This window comes from Lagenorhynchus albirostris, chromosome 7, assembly GCF_949774975.1.
Source record: "Lagenorhynchus albirostris chromosome 7, mLagAlb1.1, whole genome shotgun sequence".
NCBI lineage: Eukaryota > Metazoa > Chordata > Mammalia > Artiodactyla > Delphinidae > Lagenorhynchus > Lagenorhynchus albirostris.
In genome coordinates, this window is record NC_083101.1 from 46787830 (window position 1) to 46808376 (window position 20547).

General features: G+C 37.4%; 1 protein-coding gene across 1 annotated transcript in view; it reads right to left on the reverse strand.

Annotated features, from left to right (window-relative positions):
* Positions 1–933: 933 nt before the first annotated feature.
* The window catches only part of TMC1 (transmembrane channel like 1), a 140486-nt gene continuing 120872 nt past the window's right edge, over positions 934–20547 (reverse strand). The window contains exons 16-21 of the mRNA XM_060153430.1: positions 19178–19245; positions 14066–14305; positions 9188–9313; positions 4877–4955; positions 4718–4769; positions 934–1091 (exon numbers count right to left, since the gene is read on the reverse strand). Coding sequence (XP_060009413.1) covers positions 1069–1091; positions 4718–4769; positions 4877–4955; positions 9188–9313; positions 14066–14305; positions 19178–19245 — 588 coding nt within the window. The 3' untranslated portion in view covers positions 934–1068. The remainder of the gene's footprint in view (positions 1092–4717; positions 4770–4876; positions 4956–9187; positions 9314–14065; positions 14306–19177; positions 19246–20547) is intronic.

A 20547-nucleotide genomic window follows, 5' to 3' on the forward strand; every position in this document is an offset into this window, starting at 1 on the left:
TTGATAAATGTTTGACACATAATGTTTGATAAATATTTAGTAAACAGATTAAGAGGTACTGGCCTCACTGTAATTCCTGGTGGTCATGCACTCAGTGTGGTCCCAGTGTTTATTACAAACTCACTCCCCCACAATTTGCACATACGCTTCTGGGAAGGGTCTAGTAAAGCACTGAAATAGTCCAAGCTGAAATAGTCCAAGTTCCAATCAAGCTGACTGAATTAAAGTCCAGTCCAGAGAAGACGCTGCAGTATTAGGCAGGGAAACTGACACAAAACCTCTTCCTACTGACCCATCCACTGAGGAATGAAGGTAGCAAAGGCTAAACCCCAAAGTCAACTAGGGAACCATACCTCACCATATATAGTAAGACATGGGTCACCAGTATATTCCCAGACCCGATGGACTCCGGCTCTGGTACTTGTAGGGACCCATCAGGATGAGAAAACACAGTTCAGGTCAAAGCTTGCTAATATAAACCTCCTGATATGGTTTAAACTATGTGTACCTCTCAGAAGCCCGAAGAGATAACCCATGAGATTTTTCTTCTAAAAAGCCCATTCCTTTTCATACTGAATCCAGCAGCAAATAAAAAGGTTTTGGGTGTATATTTGTGGGGACCATGGATGGGGAGACAGAATGAAAAGGGAAAACAAGATGTTAATTTCAAAAAAAAAAGTGAGTTAACGAATGATTACAATGAATACTTTATAAAGATATTTCTGACCTTAGAAGAAAAAAGAAGGTGAAATATTCCTGTTTCCAGGCTAAGAAAACTAAGGCAGAAGATATGTATAAAATGAAAGTCCATATGAGTAAAAAGTTTTTAAATTAACCCAACAAGTAAGCCAGTAATCCATACTTCTCCATCACACACAATTTTAAACTCAATTTGTTAAAGAAAATGTGAGGGGACTTGCTCAGGGGAGAAAGTGGTGGTGCAGGAACAAATCCCTAATTTGGAATAAGGTAGAGATCCTTCTTTTTTTACTTGGGCCTTCACATAAGTCACTGGTTTTGAACAGTATGATGAGGAATACTTCTGGGCCTCCAGAATATCCATGAAAATTACTGGCCTCCAGCAGCTGCAGCTGTTCAAAATAAATAAATAAATAAATAAATAAATAAATAAATCAAGAGACAGAGAAAGAAGATAAAGAAGAGGTAAATAAAAATTTCAGTGTGCTTAATGGTTCTGAATGAGGTGGCCTGAAATCTATACCTTCAAATGTGTTCCAGGTTGCTATAATATTTGTTGTCAAATATTCCTATATTTTACAAAATCCTCACAAATTCTAAAGACAGGAGAATAAAAGTTCTGCTCTTTTTGAAATGTTTATTCATTCATTACTGCTTATGTAATTAGTATAGAAATCTGTTCATTTCAAATTTTTCCAGTAAAAGAATTCCTTATTGTCCATTGTCCTAGAAAATTAGTAGGTATTTATTGAGTGACTGATATATAAAGTCCTATATTAAGTCCTGAGGAAACAACGATAAATAAGATATAGTCTTTGCCTTCACAAAGGTTATACATATTTTTAACAAATCATGGGAAAATATCAGGTAAATTAGTATGCAATAACATTATATTATTTAAAACAAAGGTAATAATATGCCTTAACTAGAATTCAGATCTTAGAAGTCAGAACATTTCATTCACTATTCTAAATACTAATTTGATAATATTAAGTTATAGTCCCAATCTAGAGCAAATACAAAAGCACTGCAGATATGTGCGACATAAATGCTTCCAACTATGTGATGTCCACAAGAGACTCACTTCAGCTTTAAGGACATACATAGACTGAAAGTGAAGGGATGGATAAAGATATTTTATGCAGATGGAAACCAAAAGCATGCATAGCTCTACTTATATCACACAAAACAGACTTTAAACCAAAAACTGTAACAAGAAACAAAGAAGGTCATTATATAATGATTGAAGAAGACACAAATAAATTTCTTTAATAAATGATTGAAGAAGACACAAATGAATAGAAAGATACTCTGTGTTAATGATTGGAAGAATTAATATTGTGAAAATGCCCATACTGCCCAAAGCAATCTACAAACTCAATGCAATCCCTATCAAAATTCCAATGGCATTTTTCTCAGTAATAGGAAAAAAATCCTAAAATTCATACAGAACCACAAAAGTCCCCGAATAACAAAAGCAATTTTGAGAAAGAACAAAGCTAGAGGCATCACACTTCCTAATTTCAAATTATATTACAAAGCTGTAGTAATCCAAACTATATGGTATTTGCATAAAAACAGACACAAAGATCAATGGAACAGAATAGAGAGCCCAAAATAAACACATGCATATATGGTCAATTGATTTTTGACAAAACACCAAGAATATTCAATGGAAAATGGATAATCTCCTCAATAAATGATGGTGGAAAAACTAGACGTCTACATGGAAAAGAATTAAACTTACACCATACACAAAAATCAAGTCGAAATGATTCAAGACTTGAATATAAGACCTTAAAGCATAAAACTCCTACAAGAAAACTTAGAGGAAAAGCTCTTGCAATTTTTCCTGGCAATGATTTTTTTGGATTTGACACCAATAGCAAAGGCAGCAAAAGCAAAAAGGAACAAATGGGACTACATTAAACCAAAAAACTTCTGTACAGCAAAGGAAACCATAAATAAAATGAACAGGCAACCTAGAGAATTGAAGAAAATATTTGTAAACCACATATCCGATAAGGCGTTAATATCCAAAATATATTAGGAACTTATATAACTCAATAGCAAAATAATAATAATAATAACCTAATTTAAAAATGGGCAAATGATCGAATAGACATTTTTCCAAAGAAGACATGCAGATGGCCAATAGGTACATGAAAAGGTGCTTAACATCACTAGTCATCAAGAAAACACAAATCAAAACCACAATGAGGTATCACCTTACACATGTTAAAATGTCTATTACCAAAAAGGCAAGAGATGGCAAATGCTGATGAGGATGGGAAGAAAGGGGACGCTGTGCACTGTTGGTGGGAATGTAAATTGGTGCAGTCACAATGGAAAACAGTATGGAGGTTCTGCAAGAAACTGAAAACAGAACTATCATGTGATCCAGCAATCCCACTTCTGGATTGATATGCAAAGGAAATGAAATCATTCATTTGTATTCCTATGTTCATTGCAGCATTATTCACAACAGCCAAGGTATGAAAACAACCTAAGTGTCCATCTATGGACGAATGGATAAAGAAGATGTGGTGTGTGTGTATACACACACACACACACACACACACTATAGAATATTATTCAGCCTTATAAAAGAAAGAAGTACTACCATTTAATATGGACGAACCTGGAGGGCATTATGTTAAGTGAAGTAAGCCAGACAGAGAAAGACAAACATGTCACGGTATCACTTATATGTGGAAGCTTTAACAAAAGAGTGGAACACATAGACACAGAGTAAAATGATGGTTGCCAGAGATACGAGGTTGGGGAAATTGGGAGGGGTTAGTAAAAGGGTACAAAACGTTCAGCTATAAGATGAATATCATCTGAGGATCTAATGTACAACATAGTGACTATAGTTGGTAACACTGTATTGTATAATTGAAATGTGCTAAAAAAAGGTAAATATGTGAGGTGATGGATGTGTTAATTAACTGGAGGTGGGAATCCTTTCATAATGTATGTGTATATCAAATTATCACATTATACACTGCAAATGTGTTACAATTTTATTAGTCGATTATACCTCAATAGAGCTGAAAAAAAATTAATGCAGTTAAGAAACAAGTAGCTTAGTGACAAAAAAAAAAAAAAAACTAAGACAAATATAATCTAAGGACACGACATCATTAGAAGTTGCTGCATCCACTTTTGCTGCCATAAAGGCTGGCCAACATAAAAGGAGTGTAGTGTTGAAAGAACCACAGAAAAATGGGGTTCAATCCTGATTGCTTCTAAACTTGGGGTAAAATGTGACCAGAATATTTACATACCACTCTTCTGTTCATTTGTGTGAACCAATACATTTTTCTACTTAAACTAATTGGGGTTGAGTTTTTAAAATTATTATTATTATTATTACTTACGGGGGAAAAAAGGCCGTACTAATATAAAGAGTTGTAGAGTTGGGAATGAGGGAGGAGTTGGAAAAGATTTTTATTGAATTTCTTAGGCATCACTTTTCCATGCAGAAGGCAAAACATATCAGTAATTTTGGCAAATAAGAGTATGCCTTATTCTAATAGTTTAAAAATTAAAAAGGTTAAAAAGTAAGAGAGGTTAACGAATTAGAGAAGGCTCTGGGAAAGCAACAGTGATGAGCCTAGAGGATACTATTAGCATCTTCCCAGTGTATCCATCTATGTATAAAAATGGTCAAAATGGGCAGGAGAGATTAGGCATCTGTATCTGCTCTTTGTATGACTATGTATGTGGATGTTTTCTTCATCTTCCGTCAATTTGCAAGATCCCTTTTCTATCACTACTGCTACTTTTATATTCCTGAAGTTTTCTTTCTCTTTTCTTTCTCCCACTGGAAAACAACCAAACTCCCTGGATATGATGCCTGAAAAGGGCTTAAAAAGGTGGACAGTAAAGAGTATGGGGTGACTTGCTGGGGCAGTAATGCTCCTCTGCATCAAATGCCCCATTTTGAGAGGAAAAAAAGGAAGAGCATACTGTTTGTAGGGGAGAAAGAACGCAAACATAACATAGCTCAAACCTGCTCGTGCAGCTGCCATTTTCTTGTTTCGCAGTTTGTTCTCCAAAGCTTGCTACATAATAAAAAATAGTAGAGAAGAAGAACATGAGATTTCCTGATGCGTTCTACTACTTGACATTAATAAAGACAAATATTTCTCTGAAATAAATTGTATCCTACCTGTTTCATCTTCTTTTTTAGATCCAGATTTGCTGCCTTCTGGCCTTTTGCAGTAGAATTGAGATAATAGATAGTCAAACTAAATTTAAAAAAGATAAAATAAAATTTATGGTATTTTTCAGTTCCTCAAGATTCTTCTTAAATTTACATTAACTAAATCATATAATGTTGGCACTTTAAGGTATTTTCTACTCTGAACCTCTTTCGTAGATAAAAGCCTGAAGTACAGAGAGGTGAAGAAGTACATTCAGAATTCCACAGCAACTGGGGTGGACCTGGGAAGTTGGACCCCCAAGGCTCCTCCTCCACAGCCCAGGGCTCTGTCTGATGTTCCTCACTGCCTAATTTTAGGTTCTTCTTGGAAATGTATTAACATCACTTTAAGTTATAATTGAAAACACCATTTCAAATCGATATCAATGGCATCCAATAGAACAGAAAATCTCTTGAAGCTTAGGGAATGTGTGGAATAAAAAGGAAACTGACTTTCCACTTTAAATTCCTTCCTTTGGCTTTTACAACTAAGACCATAATCCTCATCGTCATAGTTAATTAACATGGCTTCTTTTCATCCATAGAATGTATTGTTTGCATTTCTCTCTCCTTCACAAGAAACTATTTCATAAAAGAATAGTCCTGGCATTTAAGTGACATTTCTAAAAAGAGCAAATTCCAGCCAAATGTTTTTGCAAAAATAAACATGTTCATCTTCACAAAGCAAAACAAAGAAAGAATGCATTTAAAAAACAAAACAAAACGGGGCTTCCCTGGTGGCACGGTGGTTGAGAATTCGCCTGCCAATGCGGGGGACGCGGGTTCGTGTCCCGGTCTGGGAGGATCCCACATGCCGCAGAGCGGCTGGGCCTGTGAGCCATGGCCGCTGAGCCTAAGCATCCAGAGTCTGTGCTCCGCAACGGGAGGGGCCACAACAGTGAGAGGCCCGCATACCACAAAACAAAAAACAAAAAACAGGGCTTCCCTGGTGGCGCAGTGGTTGAGAGTCCGCCTGCCGATGCAGGGGACGCAGGTTCGTGCCCCCGTCCGGGAGGATCCCACATGCCGCGGAGCGGCTGGGCCCGTGAGCCATGGCCGCTGGGCCTGCGTGTCCGGAGCCTGTGCTCCGCAATGGGAGAGGCCACAGCAGTGAGAGGCCCGCATACTGAAAAAAAAAAAAAAAACAAAAAACAAAAAAACCCATAACTGGCATTGCCCTTTATTGCAAATAACTGGTTACTGAACACATTTCCCCTACTCACCAACATGCCAGATCATAACCTTTATGAGCCATCTGCTGCTAGCAACAAGATTATTGATATCATTTCCGCTGGGTTTATTTCTTATACAAGTGATAGGATTTTGAATGAAATTACATACATGAAAGCATCTGGTGTAATATCTGGCATGAATTAGGTGTTCAATAAATATGGTGTGTCTGTGTATTGTAAGGGTTTTCTTAGAAAAGTGCCGGCATTTGGAGGAAGAACTCAAAGACCTCACAAGTCATTTGCAATTCTGTAATTCTCTATTTATCCATCACTTTTTTTCTACCTTGAGATGCACCTTCAATGAGTATTCTTCATAGATCATTTTTTAGTCTCCAAAGGAATGAAACCGCCTGCAGGGAACTAGCTCAAACTCTACTCAGTTACCCAAAAACCAACCAAGCTGATGTAATATGATTCATTGGGGAAATTCAAAATGCTTGTAAACATTCTCTAATTAAAGGTAATAAAAAGCCAAGCCAGGACTGCCTGGTGGTGCAGTGGTTAAGAATCCGCCTGCCAATGCAGGGGACACAGGTTTGCACCCTGGTCCGGGAAGATCCCACATGCCACGGAGCGACGGAGTCTGTGTGCCACAACTGCTGAGCCTGTGCTCTGGAGCCCGTGAGCCACAACTAGTGAGCCTGCATGCCACAACTACTGGAGCCCACGTGCCTAGAGCCCGTGCTCCGCAACAGGAGAAGCCACCGCAATGAGAAGCCAGCACACCGCAGCGAGGAGTGGCCCCCGCTAGCTCCAACTAGAGAAAACCCATACAACAAAGACCCAACGCAGCCAAAAATAAATTAATTAATTAAAAAAAAAATGCAAGCCAACTGTATGGGCATCATAAAGTGCTGAAGATGAGACCTCAGTATTTGAAAAATCAAATCAGTAATAAGCTGAATTTCGGGTTTTAAATCAAAACGTCAGAACTAAAATCATCCTTGTGGGACATCTATTTGACCTTATATCATGCCAGTTTCCCTCTAGACAGTCTATATCAGGGGTTGTCAAACTATGGTCTCTGGGGCAAACCTGACTCCCAGCCTGTTATGTATGGCCCATGAACTAAGATTGGTTTTTACATTTTAAAATAGTTACATAAGTACTTACATAATATCCTCAATTTTGCCTCTTGGACCACAAAGCCTGAAGTAACTACTATATGGTCCTTTAAGGAAAAGTGTGCCAACCCTGGGTGTGGACCATCTCTGACAAGTGGCTTCCAGTTCTTCTGAGCATTTCCACTCAGCCTGAACTCAGTGTTTGGTGCTGTAAATGAGTAGGTGGGAAATAAGTGGTGGGGAATAAAAAGACATGGGTTTGAATTTACCTATTAGCCATTTGATTTGGGGCAGATCTTCCATGTGCTTTCAATAATATGATTAATGAGGCCAACTTCTTAAGGTTATTGTGGAAATTAAATGAGTTAATATATGGATCGTGCCTGGAACAAAGGCAGTGTTCATTCCTCTTCCATACCCCTGGGGCAGCTTATTAAATCTTTAATTAGTGGCATTAGAACAATGTTGCTCTTTTGCTTAAAAATAAATCTCTTTCAATAAGTCAAGAATATAGTCATAAAATCTGACATTGTTTTGAGTGTGTGTGTTTTAAAACAAGACCTCCTTTTTACCACGAAAAGGCCTTGACTCCTAAAAGCCATGCTCTCAAAAGCCACTGTATTGTAAAAACACTAAGAAGGAAAATCACTTCCAGGGCCATCTGGTGAAACATGCTGCATCCAGCAAGTCATTTTCTAACACATCTGCACCAGAGATTTACTATCAGATTCTTAACGGCACCCCATGATCAAGGTTCTGTACTACATAAAATAATCTGTTTTACTATTTAATTATCCCTACAGGCTATTAGCTCTCCCTCAAAGAAGGCATCATGGTGTAAAGGGGTGAGTGCTGGATTTACTGTCAAAGCCCTACTATTGTCATTTTTGATGTATTCTCACTGAGGGAAAAATCCCTTCCCTCCTCCAAGTCAGTTTCTTAATTTATAAACTTGAAGATGACACCTGCCCTCACTGACGTGGCTTGTGACCACGACCATCACAGAGACGATCCTAACAACTTGGCCCAGAACCCAGTTCATTTACTTAAACCACTGGGATTTCTCTCCCAATCTCTCCCTGACATTTCCTAGTTTTACCTTTATTTAAACAAATCCAACCCTTTGTGTCAGCTTTGTTCCACTAAAGTGTCCATGAGGGTGACTTCATACTTGCCCTCCTTGATTGAGATCAGTGGCAGTTCTAGACTTTTTATTTAGGAAGGCCTTGGGGTTTGAAAGGAAGGACTGGGGCACTTTTTGTAGCTCTTCCATAGGAAGCATATATATATATATATTTTTTTTTTTTGCTTAGAATGTAAGTTTACCTGTGGTGGCCAAGACTCAGAAACCAATGAAAGTAATACGGGAACAAAAGACCTCTCTCAAGTTCCCCTTTGGATATCATCTCTGACTTCGAAAGGATACACTAAGTGACCTTTCCAAGACCCTTCTCGTCCTCTGATTCTATCATCATGGGCAGACATAGTTATTAATGGCCTTCTAGGAAGAAGGACAGGGTAATTTCTAAGACCCCTTAAGCCTTTAGCCCTGAAATATAGCCTATTGGGCCCTCAAGGGGAATATTAACTTAGAGGCTCATCACTTCTGTGTATTCACAGCCATATGCTTTATGGAAAAAAGGTGGAAGTCGGGGGGGTGGGGAGGAAGCTTGATGTGCTGATTAGATTTAGTGTTTATGTTTCCCTTGCTGTAGCTGTTTACTGATAATTATTTTGGTTACTTGGGAAACAAATCTTATAATCCTAGGCAGGCAAAGACAGATGCAGATGGCTGTAAATTACATGCAATAGGATCAGAATATGGCTCATGAATTTTAGCCTCTCACCACCACGTAATCAGTGCTGAATTGGTTAGGTTACAGCACAACCCCTGGGGAGAAAGAGAGTTGAAAACGCTGAAACTTAAAAGGCGCAGGAAGAACATTACAAAGGCTCTTTCTATGAGGAGGGAAAGCACATACACCATAACCAAAATAACAGCAATAACTAATCCAGGATTAGAAAGCTGTCTCAAGATCATTGCCAGCCAGCTTGGAAAATCATGTTCCAGTGTCTCTCCGATGACTTCAAACATCCTATTTTTGCCACTGAAAAAAAAAAGGAGAGAAGTTCATTTAAAACAGATGTAAAAACCATGTTTATAGCAAGATGTAAAAACTATGTTTATAGCAAGAAAACTAGAAATTTTTCTCAAACATTGCCTAAGTACTCTTTCAGCTTAGAAATCTGATGTTTAGCTACAACTCCTGACACTTTGGCCTCATACTGTCAACAAATGGATAAGATATGAGAAATGTTATGCCAACACAAACACATAGTCAAAGCAGTTAGGAAATTAACCACAGCATTAGGAGAAGATTTAAAAAAAATTTTTTTTTGGAGTATAGTTGATTTACAGTGTTGTGTTCACTTCAGGTGTACTGCAAAGTGAATCGGTTATATATATATAATCCACTCTTTTTAAGAATCCTTTCCCATAGAGGTCATTATGGAATATTGAGTAGAATTCCCTGTGCTATACAGTAAGTCCTTATTAGTTATCTATTTTATATATAGCAGTGTATATGTCAATCCCAATCTCCCAATTTATCCCTTCCCTCCAGGAGAAGATTTTTTAAAGCTATATTTCTAAGATTTGGGTTACTTGGGAACAAATATATTATATAAAATATAAATATACCTTATATATGTATGAAAATATATTTTATAAATAGCTTGTAAGTCTACTCCTCAGCAGCTGTTCTTATATGAGAATACTTTCTTTGGGCTGAACAAATAGTGTGCTCAATTTTTTTAATTAGCCTTGGAAATGAGCATAAGGAATAGCTTAATGGAATAAAATCCACAAATAATCTAACATCTCTTTCCATGTTATAGCTTCTATCTCATTTTCCACCAGACCTCTTTCATCTGAGCTATTAATAGGTAACTGCACTGAATGCTGAATCCTTTCTCTCTCAGTATTTCTTCTGGACGGGCCCTAATGAATACCAGCTAAGAACAGAAAATGGGAAGAGAAAGAAAACAAGCCTAAAAAGCAAAGGTCCTTAGTGAGTTTGTTCTCAGCCCCTATAAACTAGAGAAATGAGAGCAGGATGTCTGTCTTAACTTAGTATATAATATTCAGCATTATCAGGTAACATTCATCATGCCAAATTATTTTTTTCTGTATATACATATTGATTCTACTATGAAATGATGTAATTTTCAGAGAAGATATTGCATTATTTATCAGCAATTTGTATGTATCATGAGAATAAAGGTTGGCATAACACTGCGTCATACATTTTGGCTTCACTTTTGGCTTTTGACCTTTATACATTCTTAACTACTAATTGAACATGACCCACAAGTTCCAGATCAGATTTTTTTTCTCTCCAGTATCTTTTAATAGACTGAGAGTGACTTCAAGTATCTTGTCAGGAGTCCCTGGACTACAGAGGTATAAATTTTGCTTCACAAATTATAGATCTACAAACTAATTAGCAAGACCTATGATACATAAGGGAGGATGAAGCTTACTGACAATTTAAGATTATATCAACCTATTGTACTAAGGTTTCCCATTCTTCAACCATTCTAGATGACCATGCTTCATGACCATGACATATGGAATACAGCCAGAATGAGGAGACAGGCAAGGAGGATGAGAAAAAATGAGACAATCCACCCCACCTTCTCCAGCCTCTAGGGCTGTGTTTGATTAATGTCAGAATGAGGGAACTGGAATTTTACAAAATCATCCCTACCCACAAAGGTCTTCTTTGCATCCAGTGTATGAGAAATGTGAAGTTATTAGTATCTCTGAGGATTCTTGGGTGCCTTTTCCAGGATAGGTCTCTTACCAGGAGTCCAGATCTTTTATTATACACAAACTATAGAAGCATCTACAAATCCTGGCACTCCCTTTTTCTGACGGGTGAACCAAAGTATGCATATACCCAGAAGTCCTTTCCAGCCTGTTGCGAGTATACAGCCAAGTGAAATGTTACTGAAGTTAATCTATAGCTCTCTTGGGCATAGCTCTATCCACCCTAATTAGAATAGTCTATGTCTGTCTTTTCAGCCAGACCGAAAGGTCCACCTGGCCAGAATCAATGCCCAATGTACACCTACATCTCTTCTAGTGCTTAGTGCATGACAAACAGTCATTCTTCATGCATTAACTCAAATTACGGCCAACACTCTACTGTGTTTTGACTCACAGGGATGAAAATATTCTGTCCCTAAACTCTAGAAGTCAGCTACACTATTAAGAAAAATCAACACATCAAGTGAGTAATGTAATAGCAGTGTCACGATATAACATAAACCTATACATGTTATATGATCTCAGTTATTTTAAAAATCTGCATAAGAAGAAAACCAGAATACAAAATGCCAAAAAAATGTTGAGAGTTGTTATTTCAGGTCTTTGGTTAGTGTTTATTTTCATGTGAAAATTTCTATAATTTCTGGTTTTTCTAGGATAAACACATATTACCTTTGCAGTTAGATGAAAATACATGAAGTTATAATTACCATAATGTTAGCAGGGAGGTGTGTGAGAACCTAGAGAACTACAAATTGTCCAGAATTATTAGTGAGGGAGCTGGGGGAGAAACATCAAGTGTCAGGAAATGTGGTAGAGCAATTAGAAGAATTTTCTTCACCTGGACACCAAAGAAATAGTTTTTTAATTGTCAAACTGTTAAGGTAAATCCACTTAATAGCCTACTGGAATAATTTTCTGGAAAATTCACCCTCCCTAGCCAGTTCTTATGAAACCAGAACAAGCTAGATTATCTCATCAAATTGCTTTGCAGAATGGGTCTTCTAAGGTATTGTAGCCACCTTACCTGAAAACATACATGCACCTGGGAGAGCCTGGCCATTACTGTGCTGTCCCTATTAACCTACCTCAAATGCACGTTTACCAATTTGCTGCCCACCCAGGTGCCAAGTAGGGTCAGATACACTTCACTAGGCAGGCTGGTCAAACCACCTCAAACTCAGGGTCCAAAAGGATGGCAAGTCATGAGTCTCCTACTAATATATCCTTTCTCACCTCACTACCAAGGCAGAACAATGCTTAAAGCTTTAAAATCTAGAGAATAAACCAAGTATACATTCTTTTGCTCCAGGAACAACAGACTATCTAAATAGGACAGAGATACCCCTTTCCCAATACTCTACTGAAAATATTTAAATTTCCTTGATCTCAAAATAGTGATATACATGCTGCTCATCCGCCAAAGTTTGCCAATTAGGAAACAGTTAGTCAAAGTCAGATACTATGTGTTAGACACAGACTAAGTTTTATTCATTAAAATCATAGTAACTCAGTGTGATTTAAAGAGAGGCAAAGGAGTTAGGATGCAAAAAGCTAAAATTGTGCAGTCATTGTACGTGACTAGCTCAATGATATTTTTAATATTAATGGACCTTCGTTACCACCACCCAGCTCCATGTTGACCTTGTGGGGTTTCCCTGGCAGACAACTAAGTTCCTTTGATATGTTTTTCTGAGAAGGACCCACTTCCAATTAAAAAGTTAAAGGCACATCTAAAACTTATCCTGGATATTTAGTTGTGTGGGTAATTTGCAATTAACTAAAGTTTTCAGATGACTTGTCTCTTGAACTTTGTACCCTGAGCTTTATTAAGACCAATTGCTCTTTCAAAACTGTAGTTTCATATTTAGCCTCCAGATGTCACTGTCTGCATTATTTACTTCCCCCCACCTGGGTGGGGCGGGGGAACAGGACTTGTCAACTTCAGCTTCCTGAATATGTATGACAGAACTCCAGCTGTTTTCGCACAATCAGTAGGCTTAACATTTTCTTCCTTTATGTCCAGGAAAGCAGTAATAACAGACTATTATTAGAATGAAAATGCTTCTTTTATACTTAAGTCTGTGGGCAAAGAATATTTTGACTTTAATAACTTGGGTCTGACAGCATGAAGGAGAAATTATACATGTCCACTATTGCATCATGCTTGTCATTCACATGGCTTTTTGTATTCACATTTTCCCACTGAAAAGTAGAAATAACTCAAATGCATGCTGATCAGTGACTCAACATGTAGAGATTCTTGGGCGGACTTGCGGTAGAATGAAATCTCAATCCTCCAGATCTGGAAACTTTGCTTTCTTGGTAAGTGTCACAGGGAACGCTGTCATAGAGAACTGTAGAAAAGTATATTTCTAAGTTGGATCAAAGAGCCTTCTTGACTCTTTATGACTGACTTGTGTGATTTATTCTTGTTATTTGAGGAGAATATACACGAGAAACATCCTTAATTTTTTTCCTAGCATGTAGATTTGGATTATAAATTATGTGACCCTCTTTATATTCATTATTATCTAATAATGATCCCATTTCCTAGGTAGCTTGTGGAGTCATCTTTCTTTTTTCCTTCCTCCCTCCCTCCCTTCCTTCCTCTTTTATATTTTCAATTAGGTGGTTCATGTGAAAAGTAACAATAGCTTCCAATGTCTGAATGAGATGACCTAGCATCAGGAAAATGTTCATATCCAGACTAGTGTAATCAAACCTTGCTCTTCGCTAACTCCTTATACAGAAATAGCTCAGATTCAGTGTACATATTTTACACGGACAGAGCCCGGAGCAGTTATTTTCCCTTTTATGATTGCTAAGTGAGAAAATATCAATAGATGAATCTTGCTTAAGAATTTCCATGTCACATAATGAGCCTGAATATCTAAAAGAGCTCAATTCCTACAGACCAAAATGTCACTGTTTGGGGGAAAAAAAAATAGCTTATACGACGAGTGACCATTCCCATCTCCACCCCTGAAAGAAAACTTTGCCCAAAAGAAATTACAAAGGCAAGAACCTGAAGGGGCCACAGTCGAAAGATGGTGGGAGGGACACGATCATGTACAGGACGGGCATGGTGGACAGGAAGAGGATGAGCAACAGCATCCCCAGATAGAAGTTATTCGATCTGGAAGCTTTGAAGACCCTCGCCTCAGGAACGTTGCAACACATCACAGCCCAGCCCTGGAAGTACATGGATGTGTGGAGACGAAGGATATTGATGCCTGGGAGGCTGGGAGCGAAGAAGGAGCCCATCCTGGAAAGAAAAACAGAGCTCTGCTCACCATGGAGCTTCACTCCCCAACAAAGTCACACAGTCCGTATTTATTTTACATCATGCTTATTTGCCAAAGGCAGAAAATGTGTTTGCCGCTTTCAATCACGTAAACCCTTCATGTTAATAAACTTAACTAATTCTATTTCCATCTCCTGTACACATTTTACCATCTTCCCCATTATTGCAGATATTGTGTACTGAAGTCTTTCACAGAAACTCTGCTGGTCGCTAACTATATCCACTTATCATTAGTAACTTTAAACTACAACAGACCAAACAGTATATTACATTTGTTCTACTTCTCTCTTCTACTTGTAAAAAAAATTTACTTTCCCCTAATATTCATATCATTAATATATCTAAAAATTTCGCTTTAAAAAAAACTTTCCCCCCAAATTTTAAAAATTAAAAAATTAGCTTTTTTTATAATTAACCCTTAAAATCACCCATTATATTCAAATAAACTGCATATGTGCATTAATTATTTTGTCATAGCTAATTAATTTTTACTTAATGAAAGAGAAAATGTTAAAGTAAGTTTTTCTGATGTTATTTTCTATTTGTGGCTGTTATGGTATTTTAGAGCCAATGGGAATTATGTATTTGTGCCTCACAAGATACTATGTTTTGTTGATATTCCATTGTAAGCTTTATGTGTTTATGAAATGAAAATTTGACACATCCATTTAATTTAGTTTATCTGTTTACTTTCTTATTTTAGCTTGTCCAGGAAATCCACTGGTCTGTACATGAGATTTTTAAAAAGTATTTTCAAATGTCACTTTTAAACAGGAACCATTTGGGTGAGGTCACTCTTACTTGATGGCTTCAGTGGTTATTATTTCAACAAAATAAATTTCAGTTTTCTTTGATGAGAAAATCCATCAGCACCATAATGGCAATTAATTAATCCGAAACTCAAAAGAGGATACATGTACACTTATTTCAGAAGTATAAGCAGAATCCTACCTTTTAAACTGTCCCAAATATAATAAAACCTTCAGCAATTCTAGTTAGGGTTTGCATGTTATATTTCCTGGTTATGTAGAATAATTTTTTAAATCAATCCAATGTAAATTTGGTATATTATGGAGGGTGGGGGGTTGAGTTAGATGAAGAAGTTAGTTTTGGCTATAATTGAACTTGTGCAATCCAACATTAAACCATTTCATTGAAAAGTGCTAACCTGCTACAGTTTGTGCTGTGTTGTTGATAGGTTTCCATACAACAGATCTGAAAAACATTTAACATACTGAATTGACCATAGATTTTGTAGAAAGTTAAACTATTAAAAAAATGGTATGTACTTTGGGTGATGATGATTTGTCCATGTAGGTTCATCAGTGACAACAAATGTACAGCGTGGTGGAAGATGTCAACAGTGGGAAAGGCTGTGCGTGGGTGGGGACTGGGGGTATATGGGAACTCTGTGCTTTCCACTCAATTTTGCTGCGAACCTGTAACTTCTCTAAGATATAAAGTTCATTAGTTTTTTTTTAAATGAGGGTAAACTTTGGAACAATACTGTGTATCTTGGTTACAGGATAGCAAGAGAGAATCTGGAACCCCAGAAACATGAGCAAGTAAGTGAGTGACAGTCCCAGCTGAGGGGTCAGAATTACAAAGCACTAGATGATATTCCCAAATGCCAACGTCTGTAATATAACATGCTTGCAGATGATTGTGCTTGCCCCCTTCTAAAAGTCAGGCTTGGCCATGTGATTTGTTTTGGCCAGTAAAACAGAGATAAAAATGAAGTGTCTCACTACGGGATGGAAACTTTAATAGCGCTGTAGGGTTTTTTGTTCTCTTCTCTCTCTGCTCTGACCAGTGATGTTCCAGATGGATCCTATTCTATCACAGTCTATGACTCCACAGTGAGAGTAACTAACATGAGCACAGTCCTTTACCAACTCACATTGGACACATGGAGTAAATAAGAAATAAACTTTTCCTTTTCTAAGCCACTGAGATTTGGGGGTTTGTATTTAATTGCTGCACAACCTAGTCTATCCTAAGATACAGTTTTGCCTAAAGCCACATATATGTGTAGCTATACATAGGCATGCGTTGTTTATCTGTATGCACACATATGGACACTCATATATGTAAGTGTATCTATAGATAAATAATTTCAGAATTTCAAAATAAATGTCACATAGGCATTTTGAACAAATGACTCAAGAACATTACCCTAGAAAAAGAGATCCCGGCACAGTGATATCTGAATCTTAAAGCTCATTCTTTCTTTGCCCATGACTCACTAATCAGCTCAGCTCACTAAGTCCCTTAGCCAGACCTGATCCCGTCATCTGTCAGTTGAAGATCATTGTAATACCTTAGGCTTATAAAATGCTTTTCTTCCAAGAAGATCAAAGCAAATCAAAGCTTCTTTTATTTAGCTCTTCTTATTTTTCCAGTGACACGGTACGTGTCAGGTAAATTATTCACATTTGATCAAGTGAGAAAATGAGGTAGCAGAAAGTGACAAGACTGGCAGGGAGACACAGGAGACAGCACTGGAACAACGTCTAAACCTATCTTCTTTCTCACTGTGTGTGCTCTGCCTCAGCTACATCCTGCTCTGATAGAGTAGAGATATGATATGCTTTCATCATTTAAAAATATGATGACAAAACCTACGCTATTTTAAAAAGACGTGTATAATATAGTTTTACTGATCATATCAGCCAATTCATAAAAAAATGGATGTTACCTATAACTGTTTGACTTTAATAACATCGGTGTAAATAACCTTCATTACTCAGAAACTCCTAAAGCGGTTATTGAATGTCTCCAGTCACAAACCAATAAAATTGAACACAAAATCTCCATCCTCTTTTGATCATTTCTGTAGCAAATGGCCATACTTAGGCATCAGATCCTTACGCCTCATAAAATAGTGGATTACATGTGTGAGTACAAGGGAGCCTTCTAAACCTAGACTACACACTCCCCACACCACATCCCTACCCTGTCACCAACTTCCTGGCAGTTAGGAAAAGACCATTTGTACAAAGGGTTGACCTGAAGGGGAATAATAGTTATTCAATATTTTGCTTCTAGAACTCTGGGAAGTGTGTGAACATCTTAGTACACTCAAAAAACACAATCACTTTCTAAAGTCCTCTTCAAACTAACCGGAAGCAATATATGACCAATATCTGAAGGTTGAATACATAGAAAGTGATAGTGTAATGATACTGCAAAGATTTTGATGATGGGTCTGCCCATGAGAAAACTGGAGAAGATTGTTTAGATATTTAAGAATTTCAATATGAACAACAGTGGACTAAATAGGTGCAAAATTACAAGTGAAACAAATCAGGACACAATTATAAGAGCTTTGCTGACAATGAAAACAAATTTCTAGGCCAATCTGTTGTCTTCACTATGAAAGAACAAGAAACAGACTTGCAGCATATGTCTGCACAAATGGCGCCACGCCAGGCCTGAGGGATTTACGACACTCTGCATAAGAGCCAGGGAGTTTTAAAACTGATATAAGGCAGTGGTTTCTCATTACTCCAATAGCACCGTTAGCCATTTTCTGCCATGACAGCAGAATCCCCTACAGGAAACGAAAGATCTGGAAGCTGAGCCCTTTGCTATCTCTGGTGATAGTCACATGTTGAGCCACCTTGACTTTCCTCCCTGCTTGGAGAAGAAAGGATGCATTTCACTCCTTAATGACTCTCTGGACATATAAGCCGTAACCTGTAAAATTTAGAAAGCAAGGGAACAGGAATCACGTTTTTAAACATACCTGACAATGGAGAGGAGGATCTTTTCATAGTCTTCTCTTCAGATTGATTGACCTAGTGAGGCACAGAAATCTGACAGGCCCCAAGGCAGGATGATGAGGCCCTTGACTGTGGTCTTTATATTACTGAAGCAAGATCATTTTTACTTTTGCAGAGAGGTTTGCTCTCACAAAGGTTTAACAATTCAGACTAGCTATGGTTGAAGGAGTTGAGTAATAGATGAAGCTTGCACAAAAACTGACCCCAGTAACTAGTACTTGCACCTAGGACAATGGTGTGATTGGCACAATATTAGATCTGTGTCAATGGGATAAAGAAGCTCAGTTGTAACTGCTTGTGGGTTGGGGTGTTCTTAGTTAAGAGTGACAGATTTTCAAGACACACGGTCCACAGATGAATCTCCTGCTATGATTCCATTTTTAAAGTCAAAAATGGTTTCTACTGTATCAACTCATCTTAACCTGTCAAAGTTTACAGTGAAAATGCTTTCATTTAATAAAAGATATAACAATCCTTTGTAAATTAAAAGAAATAATTCCGATGTGCAAGTGACCCCATGAAACAAATTACTAAATAAAGATCATATTTCTAAATAAACCTTCCTAAAACATGTATTTCATCTCTATAAACTACTGGATTTGGTAAGCTAATAGTTTTTAAAGTAGCTATAAATTCCATTTAAAACATATTCAATAGTGACTGCAAATAAAATAAGTTTCTTGGAAAGACCTTACACTAATTTCTTTCATTCTTAACATGGGGTAATGGGATCATTAATGTTTCACTGTCAGATCCTAGTATCACAGGATATGAAATTATAAAAAGCCTTCAAATAATCTAGAAGCCAGAACCTAGACTCCCAGTATTTGATGAAGGAGTGCTCTGCAAAACAGGCAGATGCCTTTTAGAATTAAGATTTAAAATATGGAGAAAAAAAGTAAACTCTTCATAGCCATTCACTTTGCAAAAAGACAAATGTTGAGTTAGATGCAGACTGTGGACTTCTCTAACACCAGGCTACAGTGCTTCATGCAAAAATGATCTTGGAGGCTTTCTTCAAGTGATAAACTGTCCACAGCTGGCTTACCAGATCATTCCTTGATTGAAGATCAGAGCGAGGACATTGCCACTGATGTCAAATTCGGTGTATGAAGGCTAGAGGAGACATTCACTGTATTAGCATCTCAAATGGCAAAAACTGAAAGGCAAGTGTTTCATATTTCTATATAGGTATGGCTAGACTTGCAACTACTTTCTTGCAGCAACAACAGCAGAATAATCAATACAATAAATAATTAGCAATAAAATAATAAGGCATCCTTTTTAACACAGTAAGACATTTTAAAATTTTGTCATTCGATGCTGTGGAAGTGTGATGAGACATACGCTCTCATATACTGCTGGTGAAAGTAAAACTTGGAGTAAACCTTTAGAAAACAATTTGACAACACATATGAAAAGTTTTAAAAACTTCATCCTCTTTGACCCTGTAAATTTACTTCTAGAAATTGGTTTTAACAAAATAATCCTAAATGCTAACAAATTTTAAGAAGCAGAGATGAAACCACCTAAATGTCCAACACTGGTTAAGTAAATACAGTTTAACTATGCTATGATATATATTGCAGCTAATTACAATCACCGTTGGAAGGATATTTATATAACCAAGAGAAAACTATGCTCTAATGTTAAACAAAAAATATGTAAACTTATACATTATTTTTTCTACTCAATATGAAACTATGCATAAAGAAAAAACTTAAAAGTGATCGGCAAAATTAATAGTTCTTATATGTGGGTGATGGATTATGCTTTTATTTTCTTCTTTAAGTTTTGCGTATTTAAAATACTTTTATTAAAAAATGTGAATTTCTTTTACAATAAAAAATATAGAGGGGCTTCCCTGGTGGTGCAGTGGTTGGGAGTCCGCCTGCCGATGCAGGTGACACGGGTTCGTGCCCCGGTCCAGGAAGATCCCACATGCCGCGGAGCGGCTGGGCCCGTGAACCATGGCCGCTGAGCCTGCGCGTCCGGAGCCTGTGCTCCGCAACGGGAGAGGCCACAACAGTGAGAGGCCCGCGTACCACCAAAAAAAAAAAAAAAAAAAAAGAGAGAGCAATACAATGAAAGTTTAGGAAGTTATTCAACTCATTGTCCAGTGTTCACTCCTAGATGATACCATCCTACTCAGGGCAGCAGCAGCAGGCTGTTCTTTGTATACAGGGGACACCAATTGGAACTGAGGTGGGCATCTGTCCTAGGAGGACCCATCCAAAGGCTTCCTGGTGACACATGAGGCATCTTAGAAAGAAAGCTCTGTCAATGGAGTAATGCTTATTAGCAAAGACAATAAAGCTGGCTCCTATTTAATTTGAGATAGAGAATAATCAATCAGGAAATTGACTAACTGGTAACAAGAGAAAAAGCAAACAGCAAAAAATATAAAGTGAGAGGACC